General features: G+C 51.5%; 1 protein-coding gene across 6 annotated transcripts in view; it reads left to right on the top strand.

Moving 5' to 3' along the window:
* The window catches only part of PNPLA7 (patatin like domain 7, lysophospholipase), a 116,389-nt gene that overhangs the window by 76,056 nt on the left and 22,110 nt on the right, over window positions 1-18,223 (top strand). For all 6 annotated transcript variants that reach the window (XM_084821025.1, XM_084821023.1, XM_084821027.1 and 3 more), the window contains 4 exons: window positions 1,302-1,470; window positions 3,409-3,591; window positions 6,535-6,653; window positions 14,128-14,284. In XM_084821025.1, the coding sequence (XP_084677151.1) occupies window positions 1,302-1,470; window positions 3,409-3,591; window positions 6,535-6,653; window positions 14,128-14,284 (628 nt within the window). The remainder of the gene's footprint in view (window positions 1-1,301; window positions 1,471-3,408; window positions 3,592-6,534; window positions 6,654-14,127; window positions 14,285-18,223) is intronic.

Genomic DNA, 18,223 nt, shown 5'->3' with positions numbered 1-18,223 from the left:
GTCTGAAACATGGAATCCACACATACAATCTTTTCCCCCTTTGTCTGTCTCCTCCTCCTCTCTATGTTTGACTTTCCCCCTCTCTTCTCTCCTCTCTTTCAAAACCACGAGGCCAAGCTAAAGATTGTCCTAAGTCAGGGGGACAGAACCTCTTTCACCCCCGAGAGCTTCTCCAAATTCTGTTTCGGAGAAGTTCTCAGGGGCTGCATTCCAATGGTGGGCGGGGCCAGAGGCAAAAGGGGGTGGGGCCAAAGTACTAGAAAGACCAGCATACTCTGGCTTAAAGTTCTTCCAGCCAGTAACGAAGCCTTAGAGGAGAAGCACTAACCTCTCCGAACAGGGGAAAGGCTGCACAAAAGCCAGGAAACCACCACAATCTGTGTTCAGGGGAAAGGGGTCAGGGCCACCTGGGGAAGCCCGGTGGGCCAAATGGCTGGCTGGGGGATGCTGGGAGTTGTAGTCCAACACATCTGGACGGTGCTAGGTTGGGGAAGGCTGGAATAGGGGATTAGGCAAAATCACAGAGGTGGAGAGGAGGTATGGTGGTGAAACATTCAGAGGCGAAGTATCCTTCGGAACGTAGCCCCATCCTGAAATAGCAGCGTTCTGCGTTTCCCCACTTCTGCTCTGTGTTCCCTGGCTCTGCTCTGAGTTCCCCTGCTGACGCTGCCAGGCCAATATCACCCGACGCTGCCCAGGGCCCCACATGGCAGACTAGCCACATCCTGAGGAAACCATGTCCTGAAATAGCAGCGTTCTGTGTTTCCCGGGCTCTGCTCTGTGTTTCCCGGGCTCTGCTCTGCATTCCCCTGGCTCTGCTCTGCATTCCCCTGGCTCTGCTCTGCGTTCCCCTGGCTCTGCTCTGCGTTCCCCTGGCTCTGCTCTTTGCTCCCCTGGCTCTGCTCTGTGTTCCCCTGCTGATGCTGCCGGGCCAACATCACCCGACGCTGCCCAGGGCCCCTCATGGCAGACTAGCCACATCCCGAGCAAACCATGTCCTGAAATAGCAGCGGTCTGCATTTCCCCGCTTCTGCTCTGTGTTCCCCGGGCTCTGCTCTGTGTTCCCCGGGCTCTGCTCTGTGTTCCCCGGGCTCTGCTCTGTGTTCCCCTGCTGACGCTGCCGGGCCATCATCACCTGACGCTGCCCAGGGCCCCTCATGACAGACGAGCCACATCCTGAGCAAACCATGTCCTGAAATAGCAGCGTTCTGCGTTTCCCTGGCTGTGCTCTGCGTTTCCCCGCTGACGCAGTGCCCAGCGCCCCTCATGGCAGCCTCTCCCCCTTCCCCTGTCTGCCTCAGCATCCACGAGTACCGGCTGTCCAGCTGGCTGGGCCAGCAGGAGGACATGCACCGCATCGTGCTCTACCAGTCGGACGGCACCCTCACCCCCTGGACTCAGCGCTGCATCCGGCAGGCCGACTGCATCCTGATCGTGGGCCTGGGGGAACAAGAGCCGACTGTCGGAGAGGTGAGGTGCTCCTGAACAGGGCGAGGATGCATGCGCCCTCAGGCCTTCTCGAGGGCTTGCTTGGTGCTGGCGAAGCCTCGAGGCTGTTTTCAGGACCCAGGCTTGGCCCCAGGAATGAAGAGGGGACCTCTGAACATATGCAGAGTGGATTCCTTTGCTGCTGAGTAACCATACACCAGGAAGTAAGAAATTGGGCTTTGCCCTGTCTGGCTTTTAAGCAGCCTTGAGCATCTCTTTAGGAATTAAGCTTGTTCACTGCTGTTGTTACTGTTGCCTGTTGTTGTTATCATCATCATTTAAGAATATCTCTAAGGTGGTGCCTTTTGATTGTATTTGTTTTAAAAGAGCAAGTTTCTAGCCCTTATACCTTAGAGTGGAATTTTACAGGTTAATGGAGGCAGAGGGGGACTCCAGAAACATGGGAAGCTTATACCAAGTTGGACCTTTGGTCCCCTCAGCCCAGCATTGTTGACACCAGCTGACAGTGGTTCCTCGGGGCTTCAAATTAGTTTTCCCGGCCTGACCTGGAGATGCTGGGGATCGAACCTGGGGCCTTCTGCATGCAGGCGGGGGCTCCGCCACGGAGCTACAGCCTTCCCCAAGGGTGTATATTGCAGAACTTGAAGCCAGGCTTAAAAATCGCTCTCAAATGTTGCATGTGTGCATGTGTGTCCTTGTCTGTGTTTTAAACAAGCCACAGAACATACCGAAATGCCGTTCCTCCTGTATTTGATACTGCTCAGCGGATGAAATGATGTAATCAGACATCTGAGGGGGAGGATTTAAGAGAGACCTGCTTTTCCGCTTGCGGGCTGCTGTTCGCGTCAGCCCTGGCCTGCTTCGCACCGCTCTGGGAGCAAGTAAACTTTCCGCCTACTAAGCTTATCGGCTCTTGTGCTGTGGCTGGCGGTCCGGATTAAATTGCAGGCAGTGGATTGTCTGGGATGAGAGTTGGGCCGTGTAAGCTGCTTTTGCAGCTCTGAAGTCTGCAGTTATGAGAGCTCTTTTCCCCCCTTCTCGTATGACCCTGGCAGAAGAGCCTTGATGAAATCCATAAACCGCCTCTTAGGGCTGCCTCCCTCTCTCTCTGTCTGTCTCTCTTCATGCGCGCGCGCGCGCGCACACACACACACACGCACACGCACAGCAAATGACAAGGGCAGAAGCCGAAACATTTAGCTTAAAATATATTTTTTAAAATACTTGGTTGTTAGTCTTTCTATCTTAAATCTTTTACTGTAAGACTGACTGCATCCATCATGGATCCAGGGCCAATTCGTGGCTTTGCTGTTGTGCCACAACTCCCCCCCCCCCATATACATATACATTATATGTGTGTGTGTGTATATATACACACACATGTGAGAGAGAGAGAGAGAGAGAGAGAGCGCAGATGCGTATCTATGTATATATGTGCACACTGTATGTATGCGTGCATGTATATATGTGTGTGGCCACACTTGGAATACTTTGTACAGTTCTGATCACCACACCTAAAAATGGACATTGTAGAGCTGCAAAAGGGGCAGAGAAGGGGAACTAAAATGACCCTGGGGCTGGAGCAACTCTCCTATGTGGGAAGGTTACAACCGTTGGAATTGTTTAGTTTGGAAAAAAGGCGAGTGAGAGGAGACATGACAGAGGTGGACAAAATGATGCCAGGTGTGGAGAAAGTGGAGAGGGAGACATTTCTCTGTCCTAATACTAGAACCCCGTGGGGTTGCCCCATGCAGCTGGTTGGTGGGAGGTTGAGGATAGATCACAGGAAGGACGTCTTCACTCGGCGCAGAGTCAAACTATGGAATTCGCTCCCCCAAGACATCGTGATGGCCTCCAGCAGGGTGTGTGTGAGCCGGTTCCTGCAGGAGCAAGTGCTGGCCATGGTCTGACCACGGATGGCACTGGTCACCTGAGCGGCGCTCTGTTTGTTTGTTCCAGCTGGAGCGCATGCTGGAGAACACGGCTGTCCGGGCGCAGAAGCAGCTGATCCTCCTGCACAGAGAGGAGGGCCCCCTCCCTTCCCGGACCGTGGAGTGGCTGAATATGCGGAGCTGGTGCTCAGCTCACCTTCACCTCCGCTGTCCCCGGCGCGTCTTCTCCCGGCGGAGCCTGCCCAAGCTGGTATGGAGCTCAGGGGCTGGGTGGGGCAGGGAAGGTTCCCTGTTCCGTGAGATTCAGGGCCAGGCAAAGGACGGACTTCTTCACGCGGCGCAGAGTTAAACGATGGAACTCGCTCCCACGAGACGTAGCGACAGCCGCCCGTTGGAAAGGGGGCTGGACAAATGAATGGAGGCGAAGGCTATCCGTGGCTACTAGTCCTGGTGGCAATATGCCACCCCCACTATCAGAGGCAGCAATCCTGTGTACACCAGTTGCCGGGGAACATGGGTGGGAGGGTGCTGTTGCGCTCCTGTCCTGCTTGGGGTTTCCTGTGTCCATCGAGTCCGGCATTCTGTTCCCCCCGTGGCCAAGCAGCTGCCTGTGAGAAGCCCACAAGCAGGAGAGGAGTGTGACAGCACCCTCCCGCTCGTATTGCCCAGCCGCTGGTATGCAGGTCTTTCCCAGCCCCTGTCCACCTGGTTCTTTTAACTGGAGACTGCAGGGATCGAACCTGGGGCTTTCTGCAGGCAACGCAGGTGCTCTGCCACCGAGCTGCGCCCCCCCTTAGGATGCTTCCCGAGAGGCTCCCAACATCACGTGTGTGAGGCGATGTTTGTGCACCTGGGCGCTTGCTCTTTTCTCCCCAGATAACAGACAAGAGTGCCCCGGGGGAGAAGGTTGTTTTCTTCACCCTTCTGCATCCTCCAGCCCCCACCCTGGGGTGGCCTTCCCTCGTATCAAAGCGTTGCGCCAAGTCTCTGCACCCCTTTCTTCAGTGCCTCGTTTTTCTTTTCGGCTTCATTGCTCAGAAGCTGTCTGCTCACTCTCTCTCCCTGTAAATAAGGTCCCTTTTGTATGCTCATTAGCCAGACTGACTGCAACAGCGATCCGGTTGCAAAAAGGATCTGTCTTGACGGTGCCAATGTTTTTAAAAATGCAGTCCTGTGTTGTTTTTATGAATTATCATCATTATCATTGTTACTATTAATTTCATTTCTATACCACCCAATAGCTGAAGCCCTCTGGGCAGTTCACAAAAAAATACACATCCTAATACAAGATAATAAAAACCTAATATAAAATCTCTTAACATACAATTAAAAAAAATTAAACAGCTAAAAACATTTACAAAAGGATACTGGACCTGGTAGAAACAGCTGACATAAATGCCCCATCATATGCCTGGGAGTAGAGGACAGTTGTAACCTGGTGCCAAAAAGATGACGGAGTTGGCACCAGGAGGGCCTCAGTGGGGAGGTGGTTCCAAAATCAGGGAGCCACCACTGAAAAGGCCCTCTCCCTTGTTGCAATCTTCCGAGCCTCCCTCGGAGGAAGGGAATCCAAGCTGGTGCCCTCCAGACGTTTTGGATTTCAACTCCCATCAGCCCCAGTGAGCATAGTCAATGATCAGGGTTCCTGGGAGTTGTAGTAACATCTGCAGGGCACCACGCTGGGGAGGGGAGGCTGTTTTAATCAATTACAAATTAACAGGCTTCTATTAACCTATTTGAAGAAAGGACCGAAGCAACGCAGAGGGATAATACCATACATGATCTGCTTCACACGGATTTTATTTGGCAAATATTGGAGATTAAGGAATGTGACCAATTTTAGGAGAATGGGGGAAGGCGAGCAAATGAAATCACTGTGCTTGCTAAGTTCATGAGCTATATTTGGATTCTCAAAAAACTGAGTGTGGTGATTCATTTGCCGCAAATTGGCATCTTTTTCTCTGCAGCCTTCCCCAACCTGGTGCCCTCAAACGGCTGGCTGGGGAAGCTGGGAGTTGTAGTCCCACACATCCGGAGGGCACCAGGTTGAGGACGGCTGGCAATTAGGGTTTGGACATGCCCGTCATATCCTTTCCCGAATCACGTGTTGGCCGCTGTTGACAGACCGAATGTCAGGTGAGGTGGGCGGTTGGCCTGTCCCAGCATGCTCAAATGTATCGCGCCGTTTTGTACAACCCGGCTAGCGCACACTGCAGTGAATTTGGATGGCTTTAAAGGGGGATGAGACCAATTGATCGAGAACCAGACTATCAATGGCTCCTGATCAGGAAGGCCGCACATATTCCCTCCAGTATCAGGGGCAGTAAGTCTCTGTGTACCAGTTGCTGGGGAACATGAGTGGGCGGGTGCTGTTGCGCGCATGTCCTGCTTGTGGGTTTCCACAGGGAAGACGTTGGCCGCTGTGGAAACAGAACAATGGACAAGGAAGGCCTTTGGTCCAATCCAGCACAGCCCTTCCTATGTTCAGATTAACATAAAGACAAGACGAGCAGGCCGCCAACAACAACGCTCTCACATAGTACTAGAACCCGAGGCCATCTCATGAAGCTGATGAGTGGGAGATTCAGATCAAAGGAAGTCCTTCTTCACACAGCCCAGAGTTAAGTTAAGGAATTCTCTACCACCATATGTAGTGACGGCCACCCATTTGGAAGGCTTTAAAAGGGGGTCAGACACATTCCTGGAGGAGGAGGCTATCAAGGGCTACCAGTCCTGATGGCGATATGCTACCTCCAGTGTCAGATTCAGTGTGCCTGTGTACACCAGTTGCTGGGGAACATGGGCGAGAGGGTGCTGTTGTGCTCCTGCCCTGCTTGCGGGTTTCCCATGGGCACCTGTTTGGCCACTGTGTGAACAGAAGCTGGACTAGAAGGACCCCTGGTTTGATCCGGCACGGCTCTTCTTCTGTTCTTAAGGCAAGTTCTGGTCCTCCGTTTTTTGGGAACATATAGCATCCATCAGTGAGGTGTCTAAAGACCTGGTACGTTGCGACCTGGCAGTTTCCTTTAAAATCAATTGACAGATTGATTTTAAAAACAGATGTTCCTAGCTCACCTGTAACAGTGGAACGGTAAGGCTGCCCACTCTTCTCCTCCTGAATTTGCAGAATCTCCTTTTTCCGTACCCTTGATCTAGACCAGCCTTGATGGTCTCTCCCCTTTCTCAACTGCAGAAAGAACTGTACGAGCGCGTCTTTCAAAAGCCTCCGGACAGGCACTCGGACTTCTCCCGGCTGGCCCGTGTCCTGACAGGCAACGCGGTTGCTTTGGTTCTCGGCGGTGGCGGAGCACGGTAAGATGGGCCTCGTGCTTTCAGGGCGCAATCCTATGCATGTTTAGACAGAAAAAAAGTCCTACACCTCCCAGCATGCCCCAGCCAGCCATGCTGGCTGGGGCATGCTGGAAGGTGTAGGACTTTTTTTCTGTCTAAACATGCATAGGATTGCGCCCTTAGACATTCAGAGTTCAAATGCTGGGGTAAAATGGCTGGTTGGGGAAAGCTGGGAGTCGTAGGACTTTTTTCTGCCTGCACATGCATAGGGTTGCCCCTGAAGATATTTCCTGGGTTGGGCTAGTGGGAGTTTGCCAGATGCATCTGCTGGCATTTTCTCGGGGATGAGAGAAGTACCTTCAGGCTTCCCAAAAGCACGCCGCCAGTGATGGTTGGATGGGCTTCCCTCCACATTTGTCCCTGTCTTGCCTCTCCTTTTCCCACTGCATATCCCTTAATATCCATGTTCCTGGCTTTTAATCAGAGCCCCTGGCCCCACCCCTTTCAGGCGTTTGACGGTTTCCTGACTTTCTTGCAGGTTTTCCCCCATTCCAGAAGGTTGAAACGTCTCTCCCAAGGCTTACTTACTGGCAGTGAGAGTTTTAAGCTGAACTGGTCTTGCTAGCTTGGCTCTGCCTCTTTTGCCTTTGGCCCCACCCCCTTTGCCTTTGGCCCCACCCACCATCGCAGTGCAGCCCCCAAGAGCTTCTCCTGAGTGGAATTCATGTCAAAAGAGGTTCTGCACCCCTGGTATACAGCGTGGATTTTGGACGGCTCTCTTCTGGAGAGAGTTTCAAGGGCAAACCTCCGAGTTCCTGTGATTCCAGGAGACTCACCCTTTCATCTGTTCTCCACCTCTCCCATTCATCACCTTTCAGCAAGTACAGCACAGAGGAGATGGATTTCCCACCCCCTTCCATCCTTAGGAAACTTTTCAGGGTCAGGATCACTTAAGACCTCCGTCTCTGCACTCAGCCCTTGGAAATGTCACCCTTCTTTTGACTTGGGGGTTGCTGCACTTATCAGGGGGAGTAGGGGGCGGTGTTGACGCGTACTGCGTTAATCGTAATGAACCTTGGAATTTTCTTGTCTCCTCTACTTTCTCATGGGTAATTAGTCCCCTGACGTCTGTTTGCCAGCCCTTCGCTGATTGTTCCGGGGTTTGGGAGCAATGCCATAAGTAAAAATCGCCCACTCGTTGTTCCAGCCCGGTGGATTTGATGCCTCTCCCCCCTTTGATAACATTCTAAATATCCCGCGTCCTCCCCCCAGCCTCCCTGTTTTTTGCCTTTTTTTCACCTCCAGCTGACAAGCGGCTCCTTGGAATTGCTGGTGAGGGGGTGGCCCCCAAAACCAAACCGAGAGAACTTCAGCGTTACGAACCCAGCAGAGAGAGTGGCTGTTGTTCTGAAGGGCGTTCTGTCCCTCCCTGTGGCTTGCTCTCCATGTTCCCTTGCCCTTTTTGTTACAATGCTGCTCTGTTCTTTTTATCTTGCTTGCCTTTGCAATACCCCCTTGCAAAGGTTTGGTCCTCGCTGGTGGAGCTGCTTGTACCCTGTGCTTCTGCAACCTCCCTGCCTCAGCTGCTCATAACGTTACTTCTGTGCATCCTTGACACTTGTGGGCCTGTAACGTCACCGTTCCCATTCACCCCTTTGTATCCTAGCCCTCCCCTCTTGATGGATTCTCCCTCATGCTGAAAATCAGAATGGAGGAGGGATGTGTTTTTTTCCCTTCTTGGACAAAAAGCAAAGGGTTCCATGTTGGCCATTGGAAAAATTCCAAAATCTGCATTAGGTCAATACCTTTCTTACAGGGCTGGACAAGAAAGTAGATCTCCTGATGTTCTGGACTTCAGCGCCCAGCATTCCTGACCGTTGGCCATGCTGGCAGGGGCTTCGGGGAGTTGAAGTCCAAAACAACTACAGAGCCACCTTCTGCCCACCCCTGCTTTATTAGACCCGCCAAAATGTCACAGCATCAGTGTGTGAGCTTTCGGGTTCCCCAGAACTCTTCTTCAGGCTAGATCAGGCCTGCAGAGAAGCGGTGGGCCTCGAGATGTTTCATCCTACGCCTCCTATCATCCCTCATCATTGGCTATGCTGGCGAGGGCTGATGAGCGCTAGAAGCCCGCGCACCTGGTGGGCTTACATGGTACACAAAGCAAGTGAGTGGGGCAAGAAAGGAAAAAGCGGCCAGGCGCTGCAGCCTTATTGTCTGCATCTAGTCACAGTCTTAAAGGGAAATGTGAGGTGGTGGTGGTGGGTGAAAGCGGGCATTCAGACCAGGCCCTGCGAGGTGCTGGGATGGCTTCAGCTTGCACCTAGGACTCTGGTAGGGGCAGGCCAGTTCAGCCTTCCCCAGCTTGGGGCCCTCCGGATGTGTTGGACTATGGTTCCCATCACCCCCAGCCAGCATTGCTGGGGATGATGGGAACCGTAGTCTGACACATCCGGAGGGCCCCAAGCTGGGGAAGGCTGGAGTAGCCCGGTAAATGTGGCACTTCCTCTCTTGGGTTTCTCAGATGGCATGTACTGGCACGTGCGTGCGCGTTTCTCTCTTACGTGCGCTCTCTCACTCATACATGTGCACAGTCTTTCTCTCTCTGTGTCTGTCTGTCTGTCTGTCTCTCACACTCTCTCCCTAACTCACACACGTGCTCTCTCTTTCTCCCTCACACACACACACAGTCTGTCACACTCTCTCTCTCTCACACTCACTCGTGCACGTGCACCCCCCTGACTCTCTCATGGTACTTTACAAAGTACAAGAGGGTAGCTCCCTGCCATGAGGACTTTACCATTTAAAATTCGACACAGAGGGAGTGGGGGGAGGTAGAGAAATCAAGGCAGGGGTAAACAGAAGGACTAGTAACTTGCTTCTTAAAATAAAACAAATGCTGGAAATTCTGAGGAAGCTGAATTCTGCACTTGGCACCATTGTGAATCACACACACACACACACCCGATATAGTCTTCCCTTATCTCAGCCAGTTTCAAAGCCGGTCGTCTGTGCTATTCCCAAGGTAGCAGCATTTGTTTCTACTGGCACGGAAGAGGAATCAGATATTCTTTAAAAATCTGCTCCCCAGTTCTAAACCCCTCCCTCGTTTTCATCTGCCCGAAAGGGACATAGGCTGCATCTTTTCTTTTTTTTTTGACAACTGCTTAGCGTTAGTGATGAACGGCGGGGGGGGGTGTCTCTTTTTTTGGACAGCCTCTCTCCTTTTTGCTGATTTGTAGCTAGAGGCACGCAGACAGGCGAAAGACTGCGTCGCAAAAAAAGACAAAAAAACACACCACCCCTGCACTGTGCTCCCAAAACTGGAGGCTTTGCCAGGTGTCTCAGGTAACAATTAGACTGTGAGTCTTCCTTTCTTCCTTCCCCCCCTCCCCCAGCGAGCCACTTCGTGGTAATTATCTTTTTTGCAATTTGTCATGACAGACAAGAGAACAGAAACAGCCACGCTCCCTTCCCTCCTTTCCCTCCCCACCTCCCGCCATCCCATCATCCGGGCGTAAAAATACAACAGCTCCGGCAGATAACCATGCTCAAATTACAGCGTTTCACGTCCGCAAAGCAGCTACCCAGAGAAGGAGGGGGGATTCTGGTATCTATCCAAGAACACGCTGCCGCAGCTCTTTACTTTGTACAGCCACGAGAGGCGGGTGCGGAGAGCAGCACGTGACCCTGGCCGGGCCGGAGGCACCTCGGCTCAGGCTGGTGTTGCCCGTTGGTCTGTCAGGGCCCTGGGCAGCCAAACCCAAATTCAGGTCCTCTTACAGGCCCCCCTGGGTTAGTTGCTGAAGAACATCAACAGGTGTTGGATCAGGTCCATCTGGTGCAGCACTCTGTTCACACAGTGGCCAACCAGCTGCCCACGGGAAGCCCACAAGCAGGGCAGGAGTGCAACAGCACCCTCCCGCCCGTGTTCCCCAGCGACAGGTGCACGTAGGCATGGTGCCTCTGACACTGGAGGCAGCATATCGCCATCAAGACTAGTAGCCATTGATAGCTGCCTCCTCCAGGAATTTGCCTAACCCCCTTTTAAAGCCATCCAAGTTGTTGTCCATCACTACGTCTTGTGGTAGTGCGTTCCATAGGTCAACTCTGCACTGAGTGAAGACGTCCTTCCTTTGATCTGTCCTGGATCTCCCACCAGTCAGCTTCATGGGATGAGCCCTTGTATTATGAGAGAGGGAGAAAAAATATCTCCCTCCCCACTTCCTTCACACCTTACATAATTCTGCACACCTCTATTGCGTCTCCCCTCACTCGCCTTTTTTCTAAGCTAAACAATCCCAGCTGTTGTAATTTTTCCTCGCAGGGGAGTTGCTCCAGCCCCTGGATCATTTTCGTTGCCCTTTTCTGCCCCTTTTCCAGCTCTGTGATATCTCTTTTTAGGTGCAGCAACTAGAACCGTACACCGTATTCCAGGTGTAGCTGCACCATAGATTTGTATAAGGGCAGTAGGATATGGGCAGTTTTATTTTCTGTTCCTTTCTGAATTAAGCTGGAGCCTGAAGCCTCGCAGCTGGAAGGCCTTGCTCTGTTGACCAGGAAAAGGCAGAAAGAAGGCTAAGCTCCTGGACCTTTTTTTTTTTTTTTTAATAATCAGGTTTGGTTCAGCCTGGGGCTTCACACCGTCTGCAAATCAGAGTTGCCGATGTTGCACAGCTCCATTTCCTTCTGTGCTTGAGGCCAAAGTGCCCCCAGACCCTCAGAAGTGCCTCTCGACTAAACGCCATGCAGTTCCAGATTCATGCCCCGGAATCCTTGGCGTGCACCAGTGAGGGGGGCGGGAGGGATTTCGGCTGGTGGAAACAGGGCTGAGCAATGGGACAGCACATCAGGGTCAGGGCAGCTGGGTTCTGGGAGCCAGGGGGCAGCTGACGCTCAGCCCAAGAGAGCCAGAGGCAGGCCACCGTCTAAAATGGACATGGATCAACTTCATATATGCGCTCATGCCACACTTGAAGAAGGGTTTAGATCAACTGGAATGAGTTCTGCAAAGGGCAGCAAAGATGACCAGAGGACTAGAAACTTTGTCCTAGGAGGAAAGATGGAAGGAACCGGGTCTGTTTAGCCTTGAGAAGAGAAGACTAGGGGCGGCGGGGATATGATAGTGCTTTCCAAGTCCTTAAAGGGTTGTCATGCAGAAGAGGGCCTCAGCCTGTTCTCTAGGACTGTAGAGACATGAAGTAATGGGCTTAGGTTAAAGGAAGGCAGATTTCAGCTGAACCGCAGGAAGAATGTGCTCAGGATCAGAGCAGTCAGACAATGGAGCCAACTTCCTAGGGAGGTGGCGGGCTCTTTGTTCCAGGGCAGCATTCGGGTTGGGGGGTGGGGGGTGCAGAATTATTCTTCCTGATGATAATCTCAACTCTTAAAACAAGTTTATAGCTCTGACTGTTGCAAAGATGTGCTCCAAAGTGAGCCAGAGTATCTGTGTGCATGCGTGCTGAAATCTCACAAGCCAGAGGAGCTGCTGACTACGCTTTAGGGTGATCGAGATATCTCGGTCGGCACATCGCTTCTTGCCCCTCTCTTGACAAGCAGGATAAGTGCCCAAAAATAGTAAAGATGCAGGATGCATTATGCAACCATTCTCCAGTTGTACAGGCTGGGTGATTTGCAGACTTCTGTGTGGATCCCAGGATTCGCCGGTCCGTGGTCCTGAATTTGACAGCCTGGATGGAAAGTTTCTAATTTCTTTATTTTGTAACCCGCAAACACCCAGACTCAGCTTTGCAGGCGTCATCCCCAGCAAGCAGAGCCTTGCGTTCCGTTGGACACCTTTGGTCTTAGATTTCTGTGCGGGTAACTCTTGTTGTTGTTGTTCAGTCGTTAAGTCGTGTCCGACTCTTCGTGACCCCATGGACCATAGCACTCCAGGCCTTCCTGTCCTCCGCTCTCTCCTGGAGTGTGCTCAGGTTCATATTCATTGCATCGGTGATGCTATCTAGCCATCTCATCCTCTGCCGTCCCCTTCTCCTTTTGCCTTCAGTCTTTCCCAGCATCAGGGTCTTTTCCAGGGAGTTTTCTCTTCGCATTAGGTGGCCAAAATATTTCAGCTTCAGTATCTGTCCTTCCAATGAGCAGTCAGGGTTGATTTCCTTTGGGATGGACTGATTTGACCTCCTTGCAGTCCAGGGGACTCGTAAGAGTCTTCTCCAGCACCACAGTTCGAAAGCATCAATTCTTCGGCGCTCAGCCTTCCTTATAGTCCAGCTCTCACAGCCATACATTACTACTGGGAAAACCATAGCTTTGATTATATGAACCTTTGTCGGCAAGGTGATGTCTCTGCTTCTTACTATGCTGTCTAGGTGTGCCATAGCTTTCCTCCCAAGGAGCAAGCGTCTTTTAATTTCATGGCTACAGTCACCGTCTGCGGTGATCTTGGAGCCCAAGAAAGTAAAATCTGTCACTGCTTCCATTTCTTCCCCTTCTATATGCCAGGAAGTGATGGGGCCAGATGCCATGATCTTAGTTTTTTTAATGTTGAGTTTCAAACCAGCTTTTGCACTCTCCACTTTCACCCTCAACGAGACGCTCTTGAGATCCGCTTCGCTTTCTGCCATTAGGGTGGTATCATCTGCGTATCGGAGGTTGTTGATAATTCTCCTGGCAATCTTAATTCTGACCTGTGATTCATCCAACCTGGTGTTTCTCATGATGTACTCTGCATATAAGTTAAATAAGCAGGGTGACAATATACAGCCTTGTCATACTCCTTTCCCAATTTTGAACCAATCGGTTGTTCCATGTCTGGTTCTTACTGTTGCTTCTTGACCCTCGTACAGGTTTCTCAGGAGACAGGTAAGGTGGTCTGGTACCCCCATCTCTTTCAGAATTTGCCACAGTTTGTTGTGATCCACACAATCAAAGGCTTTAGCATAGTCAATGAAGCAGAAATAGATGCTTTTCTGGAATTCCCTTGCTTTCTCCATGATCCAGCGAATGTTGGCGATTTGATCTCTAGTTCCTCTGCCTCTTCGAAACCCAGCTTGTACTTCCGGTAGTTCTCGGTTCACATACTGCTGAAGCTTAGCTTGTAGGATTTTGAGCATCACCTTGCTGGCATGTGAAATGAGCGCAATTGTACAGTAGTTTGAACACTCTTTGGCATTGCCCTTTTTTGGAATTGGAATGTAAACTGACCTTTTCCAGTCTTGTGGCCACTGCTGAGTGTTCCAAATGTGTTGGCATATTGAGTGCAGCAATTTAACAGCATCATCTTTTAGGATCTTAAATAGCTCAGCTGGAATACTGTCATCTCCGCTAGCTTTGTTGTTAGTAATGCTTCCTAAGGCCCACTTGACTTCACTCTCTAGGATGTCCGGCTCAAGTTCAGTGACTGCACTGTCGTGGCTATCAGGGACATTAAGATCTTTCCTGTATAGTTCTTCTGTGTATTCTTTCCATCTCTTCTTAATCTCTTTAAAATGCGTGCATTTATTTCGCTTTCTTTTTCTCTTCCCCACTGCTCCAGAGGATGTTCCCAAGTGGGTGTCATTCGGGCGCTGAACGACGTGGGCATCCCGGTCGACATGATTGGTGGCACCTCCATCGGCGCCTTCATGGGTGCGCTGTACGCCGAGGAGCGCAGCTACACACAGATGAGGATCAAAGCCAGGCAGTGGGCGATGGTGAGGATTTCCCCCTTGGGCAGGCGAGATCCCTGTAAGAGAGAATGAATGCCTGGCTTGGCTCAGGAGTGCAGAACCTCAGGGCCCCACAGGCCAAATCCAGCCCTCCTGGTGTTACAATCTGGTCCTCCAGGGTTCCCCAGATAGCCACACCTCCTTCCCTTTTCCCCCAACTACCAATTATCTGGTGCTTTCCTGTCCTTTTTGCAGTTTTCCCCCCATTCTAAGAGGTTGAAATGTCTCTCCCAAGGCTGAATTACTGGCAGGAAGAGCTTTGAGCTAAAACAGCCTGGTATATTTGGTGTGCTGGCCCCACCCGTTATGCCTTTGACCCCTCCCCTTTTGCCTTTGGCCCCACCCACCGCTGGAATGCAGTCCCCGAGAGCTTCTCCAAAATGGAATGTGGCTCTTGAACTGAAAGAGGTTCAACGCCCCTGGTTTAGCTGGGCACCCTGTGCAGCATTTACATCAGGGTTGAGCAAACTGGCACTCCGGATGTTTTGGCCATCAGCCCAGGCCAGTGCAGCCAAGGGTGAGGGACAAACCAGGGGTTGTTGGCCAAAACATCTGGAGGGCCACACATTGCCCACCCCTGACTCAAATGGGTCAGGAGGGAGTTAAAATGTGTTTGCATGTTTGAAGTTCTCTTGAAGGTGGAAAGCTACCAAGGCCCTATATAGGCTGGCAGCTTCATTGCAGAGAGCAATCAGCCAGTCGGGCCTGGCGGGGGCTGGGGGGCAGGACAGTTCCCCAGGGAGTCTTTCTACCTTCCTCGCTGGGCACACCAGCTGTTCCGTCGTGTATCAGTGGGAAATCTTCCGCTCTTACGGCAGCATCTGTTTGCCAAACCTCGTGCAGTGCAATAGCTGCTCCCCAGAGGCATTCCACACAATCTGATGCCAGCCACATTGCCGGGTTTTGTTCTGGGCGATTTACCCATCGTCACTCCATTTGCTTCCCATTAGCATTGATCTTTCTGGTTAGGTTTGGGGCCAAGCAAACAGAAATTGCTCCGGGACAAAGGCTCGGAGAATCGAAGCAGAAATTTGAGAGTGATCCCTGGTTTCAAGTGCAGTGAAAATCTCTGCTCTTGTTTCATAGGTGAGGTGAGGTGGGGTGGGGTGGGGTGGGGCGGGGTTGGGTGCGGGGAGGCGTTTCTGGTCCTCGGTACTGTAAAGCGAAGGCAGGAGAAGCAAGCGGGAATGAGATGGTGGAACTCTGACGTGGTAGAATGGACCGAACCACTTTAGAATTCTGGTGTGAAATGCAGGTTTTGAATGCTCCTCCAAATGAAGTTCCCATAAATAGAAAACTAGCACAGGAGGGAGGGAGGCCACCCCTTAGCCGACTTTGCTAGTTTTCTACCTGTGGAGAGGTTTTATTATGGGGGACCATTTAAAAATCAACAGGAGCACGTGATCACCCACCCGCAGCTTGTAGTGGGGCTGTCAGTTCTAACCTCCTTGTCTTGCACAGCCTCAGTTTGGAGAGAGGGAGAGATAATCAGTGGCATATATGGCACTTGGCTGAATAAAACATGTGGAATGGGCAGATCCCCGTCCCAACGAGCTTACAAGTCAGAACAGGGAAAGGCGGTGTGGAAGAAACCAAGCTTGACCCGGGCGGGGGGATGCAAGCATGCGCGGGTTCAGATGGTTGGGCTTTGTGTTCAGTTGGGGGTGAGGGCTGGGTTTCTAAAGTAGGAGTGGGCAACTAGTGGCTAGGGGCGTCTGCCTCTGGGAAATCTGGTTCTTTTCTGATTCGATGGAGTTCCGCAGTGCATACGACTTGATTTGCATTTGTGAGCCGAGCTGCAGGTGTTCCCTGAACTCCGGGTACTTTTTTTGCGCATTTTTTTTGCAGATTCTGCAATCTGCACAAATTTCTAAGCAGTCTGTGCAAATTCCTCAGAAATTTGCGGAAAAAATGCACAAAATGCCCAGAACATCCGTGAACCAGCCTGACTCGCTGCAGACCAAGTCAGCCACCACAGCAGGAACCGGAACAAGTCCAGGGGGCCAAACCTAGGAAAACGCGTTGAACTCCACCCCACAAACAGAGTTCACTGACATCTCTACTTGTGGCCCTCCTGATACTCTAGCCTACAACTCCCAGCATTCCTGGCCATTGGCTATGCTGACAGAGAGGCTTCTGGAAGTTGAAGTCTGAGACAACTGCTGATCTACCATCTGCCTACACCTGCTTTGTTAGACCAGCCAAAATGTCACAGCAGCAGTGTGCGAGCTTTCGGGTTCTCCAGAGCTCTTCTTCAGGCTAGATCAGGACTAGACAACTGGTGGACATCCAGATGTTTTGGCCTACACCTCCCGTCTTCCCTAGCCATTGGCTGTGTTGGCAAGGGCTGGTGGGCGTTGCAGGCCAAAAACATCTGGAAGGCCATGAATGGCCCACCCCTGTTCTAAAGGCTTCACGGAAAATATAGGGAATGCCTGAGAAACCAGGATATTGGGCGGCAGCAGGGGAAGAACAGGGACTTCAGAACTCCACGTTCTGATCCAGTCTTTCCCAACCACCGGTGTGAGGCTCATGCAGAGCGGAGAGAAGTTTATTGTTCTGCGGTGGCCAAAACCTAGGCTGCTAATAAAAGGATGGGGTTTGCTTCCAGTGAGTAGGTCCAAGTGGGATTGTGTCCATGGAAGGCAAGGTTCCTACAATAGCAACTGTGGAAGCCATCTGTCCCTTGCAACGTTTCTCTCTTGTAACTTTCTCCTTCTCTCTGTCTTGTTCCACATGCCTGCCACATTGTGGGTAGAAGTGATTGTTTGAGGTAATTCTTTGTCTCTAGTTAAACCGTCCCCCCGCCCCCCCGGGAGCAGGAATGATCCTCTGATGAATAAGAGGGGTTTGCTAAGAACAGGTGGGGTGTGTTTTAGGGCCCCCCCATTTCTGCCCCTGAAATAGTAATTCTGGAGTTTGTGTGAGAAATTTGTCTTTATTGACAAACAGGAGAGCGACGTCCGCCAAAGTGTACATTTTGGTGTCTGTCTCCACTGCGTGTCCAGTGTGGTACGTCTTCCTGTCACTTAGGAAGCATTTCTTTTTTGATTTATTGACTGAGAGAGAATTGGTTTCGCGGGGGGGTTCTGAGAGAGGCCATCCAGCCTAGCTTAACTGAGAAAAAGAGAACTAGAGAGGAAACCGCAACTCTTTCCGCCAGCACCCTTCTCTTTTTGCCTGACTCACCACCCCTGAATCTTGATTGATCAAACGAGAGCATGTCTCTGGCACAATGGTTAAATGGCATATGCCCCCAAAGTGTAGCATCCTCACTTCTCTCTGCCTGTACCATCCTCACTTTTCTGGAGGGAGATGAAGAAAAGGGTGGCAGAGCAACCCTGCTTCTGGGAAGCTGCCAGATAAGGGGTTGCTGCTCCCCTGCAATTCCTTGTGTTATCGTGGTGAGCATGGAAGGCACCACTGTGCTTCATAATCTGGCTTTGCTTTAAAATAGGACTGGGGGATCTTAGACCCGTGGGCCAAATTTGGCTGGTCAGAACTCCCCAAATGGTCTCGCCCCTTTTCCCCTGGCTTTTGTGCAGTTTTGACCCCCATTTTAAACAGTTGAAGCATCTCTCCTAAGGCTTAGCTACGGGAAGAAAGAGGTGTAAGCTAAAGTAGGCTGGTATTGTGTGTGTGTGTTGGCCCCGCCCTCTTTGCCTTTGGCCACGCCCACCACTGCAGTGCAGCCCCCAAATCTCCTCTGCAATGAAATTTGGCCCTTGAACTGAAGGAGGTTCCTCACCCCTGCTTTAAAACTTTTCTGCATCTAGTGTAAATGAGCTCTGAGTAGCTGCTCCATTTTCCAAGGAAGAAGTGCTTTCAGGTGTCCAGACTGCATTTTAAGGTCTAGCTCAGTTTTTGTTGATGAACTTCAGAACAAAAAAAGTGGGTTGTGGAGAAGGGAGGGGGGCAACATTC

This window comes from Heloderma suspectum, chromosome 14 (assembly GCF_057233095.1).
Source record: "Heloderma suspectum isolate Gila_16-S chromosome 14, 16-S_ref, whole genome shotgun sequence".
NCBI lineage: Eukaryota > Metazoa > Chordata > Lepidosauria > Squamata > Helodermatidae > Heloderma > Heloderma suspectum.
This window is presented reverse-complemented; position numbering and strand designations above follow the sequence as displayed.